This window comes from Athene cunicularia, assembly GCF_003259725.1.
Source record: "Athene cunicularia isolate RWA chromosome 21 unlocalized genomic scaffold, athCun1 chr21_part1, whole genome shotgun sequence".
In the NCBI taxonomy this organism is placed as follows: domain Eukaryota; kingdom Metazoa; phylum Chordata; class Aves; order Strigiformes; family Strigidae; genus Athene; species Athene cunicularia.
In genome coordinates, this window is record NW_020799127.1 from 6,669,356 (window position 1) to 6,683,688 (window position 14,333).

General features: G+C 38.2%; 1 protein-coding gene across 4 annotated transcripts; it reads right to left on the reverse strand.

Moving 5' to 3' along the window:
* Nucleotides 1-1,460: 1,460 nt before the first annotated feature.
* On the reverse strand, nt 1,461-14,326 carry LOC113487741 (solute carrier family 35 member E2-like). 4 transcript variants are annotated; one of them, XM_026862488.1, is made up of 9 exons: nt 14,125-14,326; nt 9,017-9,545; nt 8,185-8,320; nt 6,928-7,055; nt 5,903-6,023; nt 5,488-5,541; nt 4,809-4,881; nt 3,959-4,104; nt 1,461-2,802 (listed from the first exon to the last, which is right to left on the reverse strand). In XM_026862488.1, exons 2-9 carry the CDS (start codon nt 9,339-9,341, stop codon nt 2,556-2,558), a joined length of 1,230 nt encoding a protein of 409 aa, XP_026718289.1. In that variant the 5' UTR covers nt 9,342-9,545; nt 14,125-14,326; the 3' UTR covers nt 1,461-2,555. The 4 variants fall into 4 exon arrangements, with proteins under 4 accessions (XP_026718289.1, XP_026718287.1, XP_026718285.1 ...); XM_026862486.1 differs by having other exon boundaries at nt 14,105-14,326; XM_026862485.1 differs by lacking the exon at nt 14,125-14,326 and adding an exon at nt 11,478-11,621 and having other exon boundaries at nt 2,174-2,802.
* Nucleotides 14,327-14,333: the final 7 nt, after the last annotated feature.

A 14,333-nucleotide genomic window follows, 5' to 3' on the forward strand; every position in this document is an offset into this window, starting at 1 on the left:
ACTAACTGCTGCAACTAACACATTTGCAAGGCTGTGTTCTTCAGCAAGGACTTGCGTTACTTCAGGAATTCACATTTTAGGGAAGACGTGCTGTTTCTATGAGAATGTACCAGATAAAACAAATAATCCGCATAGTTCTAGCTCACAGAGTTCACTGGGATCAGTCCACGAGTTCCAGGGTGTGGCTGTGAGAAATGTCAGCAAAAGGAACACCAGAGTGTTTCCAGAGAGGGCTTCCCAGAAGAAATGGGGCACTGCAGCTACCATCATACAAAGCAATGAAAAGGCCCACAGCTGGGGTGTAGCACTGTAATGAACTCTTACAAAGTGGTCCTCGTTTACCCAACAGGAACAACAGCAAAGGAGAATTACTGGTATGACTGGAGAAAGAAAAGGTCTTACAAGTGGACAGACAGTAAAGAGGCTGGTTTGTTTAATCTAAAAAAAAAAAAGGTCAAGACAACTGCATAGAAAAGTACATAAGATCAACACTGAAAACAAACCCCTGGTAAAACAGGATTATCATGCTGCCACAGAACAGGTGGGGCTAAACCAGCCACTAATAAGCTTAGACATGTGTTAGAAATTACAAGTTCCAAAACCCTCACAGCTGTTTGGTTCACAAAAAGTTTTCCTGCCATAGGAAAGGCAAAAGCCTGCTGGCTTTTAAAGTGAAGCTCAATCAGTTGATGAAGGGGGTTTACATGAGAATGGAGCTAGGCAACCAGCCAGCCACTCATATTTCTGTTTTCCAACAAGAGCAGAAATATGATGCAAACCAGACTTTTTCTGCCAAATACACTGACATTTTTGAAAGCATAACTACAAAAAAAAAAAATGAAGGCAAACAAACAACTAAACCCAAAAACCACAGAGCTCCACCCCATAGTCCACAGATTTTGTAAAAGTGATAGGAATACAAAGGAGCAAAAAACCACAGACATCACATATACAACGACAAAAAAAAAAAAAACAACTGACATTTCCCTCAGGCTCAAATCTTCAGGGAATACGCCCCAGGCGTCCAGACAGTAGAGGAATGTAACCTGAAGTAAGTGTAAGACAAAACAAGCACACACGATTTAAACAGAAGACAGGCTTCTTCAGAGACACCCTCTTGAACGCATTTTTTGCTCTCTGCAGGAATAGCTCACTAAAGCCAAGGGAATACCTCACACGTGGACATGTAAGCATGAACTTTAATTTTGCAGGAACGCCACTGGGAACTTCCTGTTAGAAATGATTTTTTCCAAAAGGAACCACTTTATCCATGCTTCTAATGCCATGCTACAGTCTTTCAGAAGAGTGGCAACTGTTAAAAAACAACTCACTTTAATTGTTAATTTAATTTCGTTACCAAAAAGTCTATTTGAATTTTTTTGCCAAAACTAATTACTAATGCTTAAGAATTTTTTTAACTTTTAACCTTTGATCTACCACAAAACAGAATTTCCTTAAAAAAGAAAACTTATTAAGAGCAGTAGGAATAAAGATTAGCCTCAGTTTATGTTTAATGTTCCTCCCTTCAGAGACTTCTCTTCCATCTCTGTCACAGATACCTCCAAGATCCTTTTCATAACTGGAAATGATAGAAATACTTTACACAAAGGTCAGAATTATAACCCTGAGTTTCTAAAAGGCAGTATTTTGCTGCACTCTTAGAAATAATGCCTAAAAATCAATTTATTACCTCATAACAGAAATACATAATAAACCACAAGAAATTAAAATATTAAAATGGCTTCTTATAGAAATATAGAGATCCTGCTGCCTTTACCATCAAAATTTTTCAGTGTTTTTTTACCTTTAAGCAACTGCAAATATTTAATTCAACACTCCATTTATACAGTGTATGTATACGTTTGTACATTTGCATTTCAATATTGTCAGTATACAACCAGGATCGATATTTCCGTGTTAAATTTTAGTAGAAAAATCGGTTTTCATTCCGAGATTTGTAGTCAGAAATAGCTGCTCATAACTATTTTGGGGCATGGACTCATTTCCACAGTTTGGTTCAACTCCACGTATACCAGAGTAAGTCATTTGTTGGGAGAGGAGAGGGGTTCCTTCTTCCAGCTCTACAACGCACACAAATGATGGAGGATGCAGGCAGCGCAGAGTAACAAACAACTAGGAATTTCAGTTCTGCAGGAATTTCAGTTCTGCACCGATTTCATTCCACCAGCAAGCGGAATACAGTGATGTGTCCGTGTTTTCACATTATTTTGATGGGTAGGGAGAAAGGAATGGTTTTCCCACAAGACACTGAAGTTCTTTCTCTAATATAGGCTTGTATGCTATTTGCAGTCAAGGAAAGACAATAAAGCCCACATTTACCACATTAAATGACTAGGTTCCCCCGTTTGGTTTATCAGTTTCTCCATGAATCAAGGCTTACTGGATTCTTCTCATTGTTTTCTCTCTGCTTCAAGTCCCAGGCTTGACTTGCCACGAACTTAAAGGAATCAAATTAGCATCAACAGCTGAAGAAACCACCACGTTCAGGGATAGTTCCTCTGAGTTACGCTAGGTTGGGAGAATAAATGGCCATATTAATCATACGGTTCCAAATCCTTGGAAATTAGTGGCTCAGTATCTTCAGTTGTACTTTGTGGGGATTGGGGGGCTGCAACCGCCAGGCTGTGTATAGTCTCTTGTTGATGCTGCTTTGCCTTGTTATAGAGTAGAACTCCAATTGTCACCAGAAAAGTCCCAATGGCCGAGAGGCTTGTGATTTTGTTACCAAACACAATAATACTTAGCCAGATTGACAGCGCATGCTTCACAGTACTAGCAACACTGGAAAGGAATATAAAAATTAAGGCCAAAGAAAGCTTTCTCATGTCCCCCACACAACCATGCTTTAAAGTAGCAGGACCTCTCTCTTGTTTTCCTTGGTTTTTAACCACCAACTCAGATTCCACTTCTCCTTCTGAAGCTACTACCAATACTAAATTGCTTTTATATCTTTACACTCATCTAAATTTTAGAGCTAGTACAAATAATTCACCACAGGTTTTTGGTTTGGTTGCCTTTAAGTATGCAGTACAGTGTTAGAAATTTATTTCTAACACAGACATCCAGAAAATGCTAACAGAACACTAGCCACACAACTATCACTTGTGAGTGTGCTGCCACTATTCAGGAAATGTGGCATTATAACCTGAAAATAATAACTAAATCATACCAATAATATTGTATAGAAAATTCCTTGCTATATGTAAACATGAATATATGCTTTTACATCCTGTTGCGTAGAGAAGACTAATAACTTCAGAATAAGCATGAGTGTAACTGAATTATCACACAACTGTAGCAGGCACACCTGAAAGCATAAGACAGCAGAAGCTTTCAGAATTTAGGGCCAGGATTACCCCACAGGCCCAAGGACTATTCGTACAAACGACCGATTATTGAACCAGAATTGTGGAACAGCCCCACAAAGCTGCTAACTGGTAGTATAGGTGAAGGTGTCTTTAGAGAACGTATAATCCAACAAATGCAGCTTGACGTGCTGCTGTCATGCTTCAGAAAAAAGGAATACAGAGCTGCTTGCTCACATTCTGTGCTGCACAGAGAGATAGGTAGGTATTGCCTTATCACTGAAGCAAATGGCAGCTTAACTGTTGGATGCAGAGTTTTGGTGAATCTATTCAGCGTCATTAACCAGGTTGAAGGAATGCCTGTTCCACCTCAATATCCCTGCTAGTAAACGTGAGCACCTGCTCTGTAAACTCAACAGCATGGGTCAAATGCTGCTCTCCTCACACACTGAGGGAGCAAATCACAAGGTTTTGGTGATCTGGATGTGAAAAGTTTTCTTAATTTCCTGCAATTATGCATTTACATGATTTATCTTTGCACAATACCTTTACTGCCTAGTTCTCAAGCAGAAATACTGGGCAAGAAAAAAAGAAAAGAAAATAGTGTTCTTGACATGAAAATACAATTTTACCTGAAAGTCACAGGAGAAATTTTTCCCATCAAGGCATAGGCTGTAACACTTTGCAGGTGGAACAAGACTCCATCTATTAAGAGAAGTACAACAACATCTTGGTTGTAGCTGAAGCTCCTTCCACTTTTCCCAATCACAGGCACATCCTAAACAACAACAACAAAAAAAGAGGACTTTAAAAGTTTAGTTTAGAAGCAAATCTAAAAGTGATTTTCCACCCAATTCATTATTATTATAAACAAATAGTTTTACATTTAGACTTCAGCAAAAAAAACCCCTAAAACATTTAGATCCTACAGGTTTTTCCCCCAAAAAGAATCTATCAGAAAAGCAGCTCTCATCTGACGGAACTTTCCAGGGTGTTCACTCTGCCTGTGAGATATTTTATTTTCTGAACACTGATGCATGGCAATGAAATGCCAGAACGAATGTGAAGGTTCCCTCTTTAACCTGATATACCTTACACTTACTTCAGTTCAATTTTGCTTTCAGACTTTACATTCCTGTATACCATGTGAATATCAGCAAACAGTCAACAAATATTTAAGATTTGTTTTTCAATATCTAAAACTTTAAATGCACTTAGACAAAAATACGAGTTGGTCTCAGAAATCCTGAAATAAACTCAGGCTTTCTGGGTCACTTGTCAAGTCATGTGTATATTAAATTATTTCTTTGAAAGTTTTCTCTTTTTTACCTCTCCCCAATCTCTTGCAAACATAAGATGAAATGCATTTCAGGGTGATTTAAAAAAAAAAAATGGGACAAAGTAAAAATTAAAACCTCAGTTACACATTCTGCTCACAAGTCAAAAAGAAAACATTAATCAGTGCTAGTGAATTCAAATTACCATGAAAAATATCCAAGCTGGAATAAGCATAACCACTGCAGCAGCACTTGTGTAGAACTGAAGCTCTGGGGCTCTACAAAGGAGAAAAAGCAATGATTACAAATATTAAAAGCTTCCTCTTTCTTAGAGATGAAGAAAGCTGCATCATTATTGTATTTACAGATACCAAAAAGTAATAAAAGCCATCTGCCAAGGTTTGGGGACAACAAATCCAGCATCTCTTGCAAAGACAGTGTTTTGCTTTTTGTGTTGGCTGAGACAGACCCAAGAGAAAAGCCACAAGTGTTCAGGACCAAAACTACCATTTCATCTGGTGGTGAAGTTCATACACACAGGCCTATTTTACCACAGGATTTTAGTCCTGGCTTATACTTTGTAGTTAAAAGATCAAGGGAGTTCTCAAGTTTGTCTCTGCATGCCTAATAATGTTAAAGGATGTTTTATGATTGCAGAATAAGGACTTATTTCTGCATATGCTGAGAGTTTTAGCTGATTACGAGACTCCAACCTACCACAGTAGGATCTGAGCATAGAGAGTTTTCTTTCCCTGACAAAATTATTTAGGTTAAAGCTGTCTGTAAACAGTCTGAGAAAAAAAAATAAATAATATTGGTGCAATATAAACATAAATATATCAAAGTCCATCTATAATCAAACTTGAAATATTTTTAATACTTACGAAAATCTGTATTTATCTCCACTGAGTAGTTTTTTGGAAAAGACGTTTTGCAAACTGGAAAAAGAAAACCAACACCATTTATCTCAGTTTAGTTATGACAAATAACCCATGAGTAAGACAGCTGTTTTCCTTAGATGGGTAGATGTGTTTTCTACACATTTCACATTCTACACATTATGCAACTACAGAAAGGAGTTTGGTCTCACTCCTTTAGACTAACAGAGTACTATTATTTTTTAATCCCATGAATGGTAGCAGGTAAGACAGAGAAACTTTATATTCTGTTAAAAATAAATTTTAAATACCAACATTTAAATGTAGTGTACAAAAACAACTACAGGCAACAATTTTCTTCACTCTACCAATAAAAAAAAAATTCCTTTATTCCACACGTGCAACTATCAGTAAGCCTTACCAGTCCATGATATTAGTAGATAAAGCTGCCGAGAAGCCTAGGATGTTGAAACTGATTTCAGTAGCTGTACACAGAGCTAGCCCGCCCATGACAGGAATGAGAGAGAGATTAACCAGCAATCCTGAAAATGAAAACAAAAACTCAAGTCTGAGTTTAATTACTGTACTTCCAATTACATGTATCAGATAATATAGTTTTTGAAAGTTTAAATTCCATCTTAACTTCCTTAGTTGAAAGAAAGAGCAGCTTATTTGACTGGATTTTAAAGTACAGAGGTTCTAAAGTGAGATCTCGGGCAATAGCAGGGTGCTCTTGAAAACAGTATGGACATACTGATAGAAGTACGTCCCTTGGAGAAAGAAAACAGGCTGATGACTCTTGTGAGAGACGAGATAACTCCGAGTTTCATCTTTTTCATCAAACGACAGAAAAGAATGATACTCTCCCTGTTTACTCTGTGAATTAGTCTTCTTCCTCTGGCTTATTTCAGCCTTTTGCTATTTTGTATCACAAAGGAGTTCATACATGGCTTCTGTATTACTCCTGTGACTTACAGCTGGTAACAACCAAAACGTCTTCAAGCAAATAGCATGCTACTGCAAGTGGAATTGCAAAGAAATTATTTTGTGGCAAGCCAGTTGTTTGGGGTTTTGTTGGGTTTGTTTCAGGTTTTTTTTAACCACAGAGTGAGCACAGCAAAGAAATTAAAGAATTTTAAGTTCTGAGCAGGAAGCTGTCCTTATAAGAAGGAACACACTGAACTTCAGTTATTTAAGGCTGCAATAATATTTTCCTGACAGAAAACTAACTTCAAAGTAACAGTGACCTTACACAGCAGCATTAAAATAAATCTTTTACTTTATATACACTTTACTTATTGTGTTCCAACAGAATGATTCTTCCAGCTGCATTTACTATATTTCAGTGGAAGCTCCTCATCCATGACCAACTGACAGTATGATACAAACAAACAAAAAAAAAAATCAGAAAAAAGAAAAATCCCATTTCAACAGTGAAATATTTACCAGTGTATTCTCCTAATATCATCCGAGACATGATAACAGTAAAAATAGGTGCAGAGCTTTTAACAGTCTCTGCAAATGAAACTGCCACATTCTTCAAGCTGACAAGACCCAAGACTACTGTTGCAAATCTGTAATAGAAGAACACATGAAATTAAGCAGAAAATAAAATAACGCTTTAAGAGCCACTCTCAGACATCTCGCATAAAAAAAGAATCACATTATAATGTCTCTAGGTTTATAAATTTGAGCTGCAGTAACATGGCAGGTGTAGCTGGCAATCAGGCCACCAAATCGTGGTGGCCAGCCTGAACTGCCGCCGCCCATCAGCTGCGCACCTTCGCTCCACAGCGCCTGGGATCTATTTCTTTCTGCTTTGGCTTAAACATTTTTGTTTTGCCAAGGAATAACAACCCCTTCCAACCTGGTGGTTCTATAATTTATTTAGCACAAGTGAAGGCACCCTTGGGCAACAGCGCAATTTCTACAGATGGACAGAAAACATCAAAATTTACTTTTTAATGCACTCTAACCAAGCCTGAGGTGACAAGTGTTTTAAGCTAAAGTTTTCAGTAGGCTCAGTTGAAAAGGTTAGTGCAATTCTGCTGATGAACAGCAATTCACCAAGGAAATTTTATCATTTGCAGTTATCCCTCTAGTGTAAATTAGGTGCACTACATACTTACCATACTTTAAACCATGAAGTTAAACAACAGGGCAGCAGAGATATTACAATAAAGCTACTCTGAATTCATTTGAATCCTGTTATCCTTTATCACTTGAGGAAAGCAAATATTATATTCTTATTCCCTCCTAGACAACAAACTGATACTATCCCAGCACACAGCAAATACTTACTTTTTAAAAGATAAACATTAACAGCCTGTATCGCTTTTGAGGCAAACATCGTAATAAATATTAGTACACTAAACAAACATCAGCCTCAAAGGAGAACAGGAAGAAAGTAAATGGAAAGAGAAGAGAAGTATGTTCTGAAAGAAGCTAAATGTGATGGGAAGCCAAGCTAGCCAAAAACCTGACATCCGGAAAAAGGAACATAGCATTTAGCAATAGGGACTAAAAATAAAATTATCCTGTGATTTTAATTTTTTTTTTTTTTTTTGAGGGGAGGAAAAGTGAATACTCCAAACAGTTTCCAATCAAGATTGAAAAGGAAAAGAGCCATGAAAATACAGTTTCTGTTCAGAAGAACGCAATGAAGCAACCGCATAGATCTCTAGGCACTATTTAACCATTTACCTCATTAATCCAACAAACAGCATTATCATGATGAAATTGGGTGGATAAGAGATGCGTGTTTTGTGTTGATACAAGCAGCATGGAACAAACATTTTTATACAGCCAATGAAGGTGGTTGAAAGCATTTGAACAGCACCTAAAGATGAGAGGAAAAGAAAAATAAAATCAGAAGATGATGGGAACATGACGAATCAAGCAGTGTAAGAAAATTTCTTATACAAACTTAGGCATAGTACTTTTAGCAGTTAAGAAACTGTCTAGATTTTATGAATTCTCACAAAAGCCCTTTACTTTCATGTCTACCAGCAAGGCAGCAGAATAAAACAAAGGTGGCATACACCTGTAAGATCCGGTTCACAGATGAAATGCCCTTTGTTTCCCCCTTAAAAAAAAAAAAAAAAAAAAAAAAAAAAAAAAAAAAAAAAAAAAAAAAGGAATAAACAGCCCATTGGATAATAGGGGACACATAAAGGCAACTTTTGCACTTTCACAAAGACATTAACAGCTCTGGAGATTAACAACAAATGATTCCATTTCATTTTTTCAAAAAACCCACAGTACCCTCCAAGACAGAGAACCAAAAATTACATTTTTCTTTCCAGCTCTTAGTCTCAAACACCATTTTAGTGGAGGAAAGGACAGTGTCAGAAGCCCCCGTACAGGCTGAGATCACAACTCATGAGAGTTCCCAGCCCCAGAATCCACCCCCACATCTCCTAACTAGGTCCTTTTCACTTCAGTTGAACCATTTTGTCCCTCAACTTTATAGAGGAGGATCTGGTACTGTCAAATATCTTACTGGAATTGAAGTATAAACGAAAGGTAGGGTTACCTAGCATGCTGGGCTCTCCTTCCAGTAATGAAAGAATATATTTGTTAAGAAAAAGAGTGCAAAAGCTGAAGAAAAACCACAAAGTGAGGTAGATGAGAGCATGGGAATTCCAAATGCCCAGGTCCGACTCAATGACTGTAGTCTCCGTGATAGTGATTTTCAGGACGTTCTCCTCCGGCACACTATCGCTCCTGGCAATTACAAACTTTTCACTCCTGTTGGCAAAGAGTGAACCCAAATGAAATAGTGATTTTCCCTTTGGCTTTTCTTCAAGGGGAGGAGGATTCGGTTCCTCTTGTGTCTGAGCACTTGTCACAGTCGACATTCTGACATTAAAAAATTAATATTTGTCCTTAATACAAACCAACATTGACTTAGCACAGAACAACACTTCGACGGAACAAAAATATTGTGTGATTCATCTTTCATCTCCCATGGCCTGAAAAAGTGTACTTGGTCCTCCGAATCACATCTTGCATGAAAATAAACTTCACATGCTTCTTCATGTGGTCTACTCCATTTTTTCTGCCTAAGAATGAAAAAAAAAAAAAAAAAGAAGGAAAAGACATGTAGCTCTGAACATAATGACATTTTAAATCCCTAATGCAGCAAAGATACCACATTTCACCTGCAGTTTGTGAACGATAAAGACTTCTGTAGCTTATCTTTCAGACTGGATTTTGTACTCCTAATATCATGATACCAAGATTAAGCACTAAGAACTTATCTAAGGGAGATTTTTTAATTCTAAAATAGCACACACACACACACACACACACACACACACACACAAGACTATGTGATTAAACTCTTTCTCTTCTAAAGCATGTCAACACAGCCTTCTCCATTATAATTAACCCCTCTTCAAGATTCTACACTTTCTTTGATCTCAGTCTAAGGTCTTATAACCTAAGGTCTTATAACCACTCAACAGAAAAAAATCTTCAGAACCCAGAAAATCTGGGCAGGAGCCTGTAGCCTTAGTACTAATTAACCTGTTATTATCTCAAGTCAAAGTAAGCAATCAATAACCAAGGACTAAAACTTCCAGTAACGTAAGAGTTATCCTGATAACTGTGAGATTTGGATGAACAAAGTAGGAAAATATTTCCAAGAGCTTTCCAACCAGACTTGTTCTCTATTTAGTAAAGAACTCACCATTATTTTGCCACTGCAGTACTGTTCTAGCTTGCAATTCAGTATCAGTAGTTGCAATAATTCTTAGTCTTTTTAAAAGATCTGACAGAAAAAAGCATTAAATCGTTTGCAACTAGAGCTTTCTCCTTTTACAAATTACATGAAAGGTGGCAAGTTACAGTAGAAGAGTACGGAGAATAACCAAAACACAGTGTGACCTTTATTCTTCTCAAGTCATGTGATGTTAGTTCGCATCATAATGCTAACAGATTCAAAGTCTGTATGAAGAAAGAAATTGCACCTGAGCAGCTTATCTGCATCAGTAAAACACACTATTGGGTTTACTGCATTTTATTTTGCAGTCAGTGTTTTATGAGCAAAAAATCCCCCAGGATTAATCAGATGAGAATTAAATGGCGGACAGGACCTCTTTTGCCCCTCAACAAACAAACAATAGGGGAAATTAAATTCTAAATATGTTTCTTCAGAAGCACATTTGCTGGATAGACAAGATGGTGGACCTTAGAGGGTTAAAAAGTAATTCTTGGTGGGGAAGTGAATCAGTGGACAAGTTGGAAAAGCTGTCTGAAATGAGACTATAATATTACAATGCATCAAACGTTGGCAGCACAAGAAATAATCAATGGCAGGCAAAAATAGAAGAGTTGGAACAAGAGCTACTGCACCTGCCCTAATTCTGCTAGCACGTGAACAGGAGACACCGTTTTCCTCATGCCCAGTGTGGCATCTCAAATCATAAATAGGTACTAAAGAGTTAAATATATCCTGTCAGTTTTCATGTCCTAAAGAGCAGCTACTTTACACAAATTTTCCATTCCTTACGTTCTCTATTTCTGTTACTACAGCCATGCACAGAAAGTTTCCATCCTTATCCCCTTATCTCCTTTCATTTTACCAGGAAATCCTGCTAGCAGCACCCCGAGGTACAAGACCCTCTGACACACTCACATTAAACCATATACTCGTGTTAATCTGGTTTAAGACAGAACTTTGAGGGAAGATACGCATTCTTTAAGAGAATTTGTTAAGAAAAATGGATTCTTGACTCCTCCTCCGTTTTCGGGTCATAAAAACCCCCCAACTTCTAAATTAAGAATGGTTATTTATCACAACTCTGTTAATACTTTTTCTGTTTATACTACTCGATTAAACCCAAAAGCAATTAAACACGACAGCAATTAAACACAACGGAGCTCCCACCCTCAACAGCACCTCGATATCACATTTGATATGACTGATTCCACACATGGCAGGAAGCAGAACAGCAAATAAGAACAAAACTACTCCCCCCTAAATTACTGACCTCCTGTCTTAAACCAACCGGAAAGTCTTAAATGGACTGAAGGAGTTCTCCATCTGGAACTAATTCAGTCTTCCTCCCTCAAGACCAACCAGCAGCTGATGTTTACCAATAGATGAAAACGTGGCAGCGGTTGGTAGACTGTTTCTCTTGGATGACACACAAACATTCAATCTTCCAGCTCAGAAGAACAAACAGCATGCAGTGCATTTTACACACTTCCTCGTATCTTCTCCAACTTTTGACTACGTTAGCAACGCAAATGTTGTGTTAAAGGTGGAAAAAATACGGAGCATAAGCTGTGAGAGTCTCAGACAAATTCTGACTTACAAGTCGCAGCTAATTACCAATTCAACAACTCCCTAATTTCTCAAGCTTTAAGCCATCGTATTCACAGGACTACTTGCATTCAAACTCCGTTTCCCCTTCTACCTGGAGCAGTTCGAAATTTAATCGGAAATACATTCCTCTCAAACTTAAAACAGGAGCAGAGGCAAACATTTTCTCAGAAGACTTTTAAGAGCGAAGAAAATAAATTAAGGCATTATCTTTTTGTGCTTTTAAGCATCTAGTTTTAACAAAAAACTTCCTCTCCCCATAGTTTTTCAAAGAGCAGTCAGACTTGTTTCGATTACTAAATCGCGTACGCTATTTTCTATTGTGTGCAAGTGGCCTCCATGGGAATAAACATCATTTTGTTGTCAGGCAGCCTGGATGAATATATAGAAATGACAGCTGTCTGGGCAGTGCTTTTGTGGAAATGGTGTCACAGCCTAACGAACATTTCGAGTTAGCACCAGCTCCCAGCTTCTGAAATAAATACCAGCCCCTTTGCTCGCTCCAACTACAACAAATGTTTTGGTGGACATGTGATAGATCAAACCAGGGAAACTGCTCTCCCCTGAAATTTTAAGGCTGCTGGGAAAAAGTCAGTCTTAATCTGAACCAAGAGTATACGTATCACCTACTCTTAATCCATAAACATCAGCTACGCTTAATTCACACCAGTACAGTCTAACCTCATCGCCGTAAAAGCAGTATGTCTACGTGCATTGTTTTCTACAGGTCACAGAAGAAAAGAAACACCAAGTTTTGCAAAAAAACCCCTAAATGCTGAAGCAACAGAAGTTAACAAGAACACATCACATTTTTTGCATTAGTTGTTTCATAAAAAACGTTTTCCAAAGAAACTATAACATTCCACACTGAAGTCAAATGAATAAAAGAAAAAAAAAAAAATCAAGAAACTGAACTCTTGTAACACGTCACAGCGGTTTCTAACAAAATTTAAAAGAGAGGAAAATCAGTTTTCCTCCTCAGGTGAAGGGGAGATCTGTGTCACATCCCCCTTCCTCCACAACTGCAGAGAGGTGAGGGGTGAAGCAGCTGATGAAAATCCAGTTGCAAGGGCTCAGCAAGGTTACAGCGGGGCCCTGACACATTCCCCACACCTGCCCCCCCACCCCGAGCTTTTCTGCGACTGAGTTACAGCCTGTATGAGGGCAGACAGCTGAACTGTCTTGACCCAACACTAACACCACCTCATCATCTTCTTTAAAAGTAAGCATAGAGGGAGAAAATTAAGAGGCCTTTCAGAGCCATATTTGATTAAAAAATGCAAGAGATAAAACCTACTCGGATATTAAATTGTTTCAACGAGATTATCACTGACGTATGTTGAAAATCCTCGTAACAGCATTCACTGAAACTTTCTTTTCCTGAGAAACTGCAGTTCTAACCCCAATTTTTAAGAAATTGTCAAAAATAAGAAAGCCAACAATATAGCCAGACTTCAATATAACCAGTCTGTCCTTAGCACTGAAAGAAAAAATTAAAGATAACACATACAGCAAGACACCTGAAAGAGGAAATACAGTGTTTTTTTAAAAATTACATCTACTGTACCAAGACACGATTTAAGAAAATAAAGCATAGCATTTCCAGCACTACAGATTCTGTGTTTTTTAACTATCTGTGACAACCCTGGTTATGCACAGTCCCTCATGATTCTTTCACAAAGCATAGGAAATATTTTTTTTTATGATTGAATACACTCATTGGTAAGCATCCGGCAGGCACTCCAACAAATTTAACATGAAATCCTTTCGTGATGCAGCTCAACCTCAAAACTGATACCTTTTGGTGAGAAGCTCTATTTCTTACACAGCTAAGCAGATCCTGACAATCACCACTACACGTATGACACCGACAGTTTCTCTCTGCAGTCATCTGCCTAAAACTGGAAGCCCTCCAGACTTCGGAACGACCATTTAACAACAAAGACAAAAAGCCAGTGCTACAGTTTTTCTGACCACTTGTTAGTATCTAAGACAGATACTTTCTTTTGACAGTATCCACAGAGAACTCAGTAATACTGTCAGCTTTACACCTCGCACAAAAAAAAAAAAAAAAACAAACAAAAAAAAATGTTGCAAGAAACTAAGGCTAATCTGACAGCGAAAAAAAGAAAGGTTTGGTCTGCGTTATCTCCACCTACTATCATGCAACACAGGTCACACAAACACTGCTTCCAACACAAGGAACACACGGCATTCAGCACCCCAAGCAAACTGTAAATATTGTTTAACTAAATGACAACGAGAGCATGCAAGACGTTTATAAACACAGACCGTAAATACAATCGCAAGACCTTTCACATCTCCCACACAGAGAAGCTGATGCTAAAAGATTGAAATAGCTCAGCCCTTTCTTGCGCTTCAGCTCTCTCTCTAGCCACCCGGTCCTCAAATCTTCCCCCCTCTCATTCCGAAGCAGCTCCCAGGCAGGACAAACCCAGCAAGGCGTTTCCGCGCACCCCGGGCCGGGGGGAGCGTCCCAAGGAGCGGAGGAGCCGCGGGC

Coding starts and splice junctions, on each gene's coding strand:
- LOC113487741 (XM_026862488.1), bottom strand. CDS start 9,341: ATGTCGACTGTGACAAGTGCTCAGACACAAGAGGAACCGAATCCTCCT. Junction 8,321..9,016: donor AGGAGAGCCCAGCATGCTAG/GTAACCCTACCT, acceptor TCTCATCTTTAG/GTGCTGTTCAAATGCTTTCA. Junction 2,803..3,958: donor ATTTCTCCTGTGACTTTCAG/GTAAAATTGTAT, acceptor ATTCCTTTCCAG/TGTTGCTAGTACTGTGAAGC.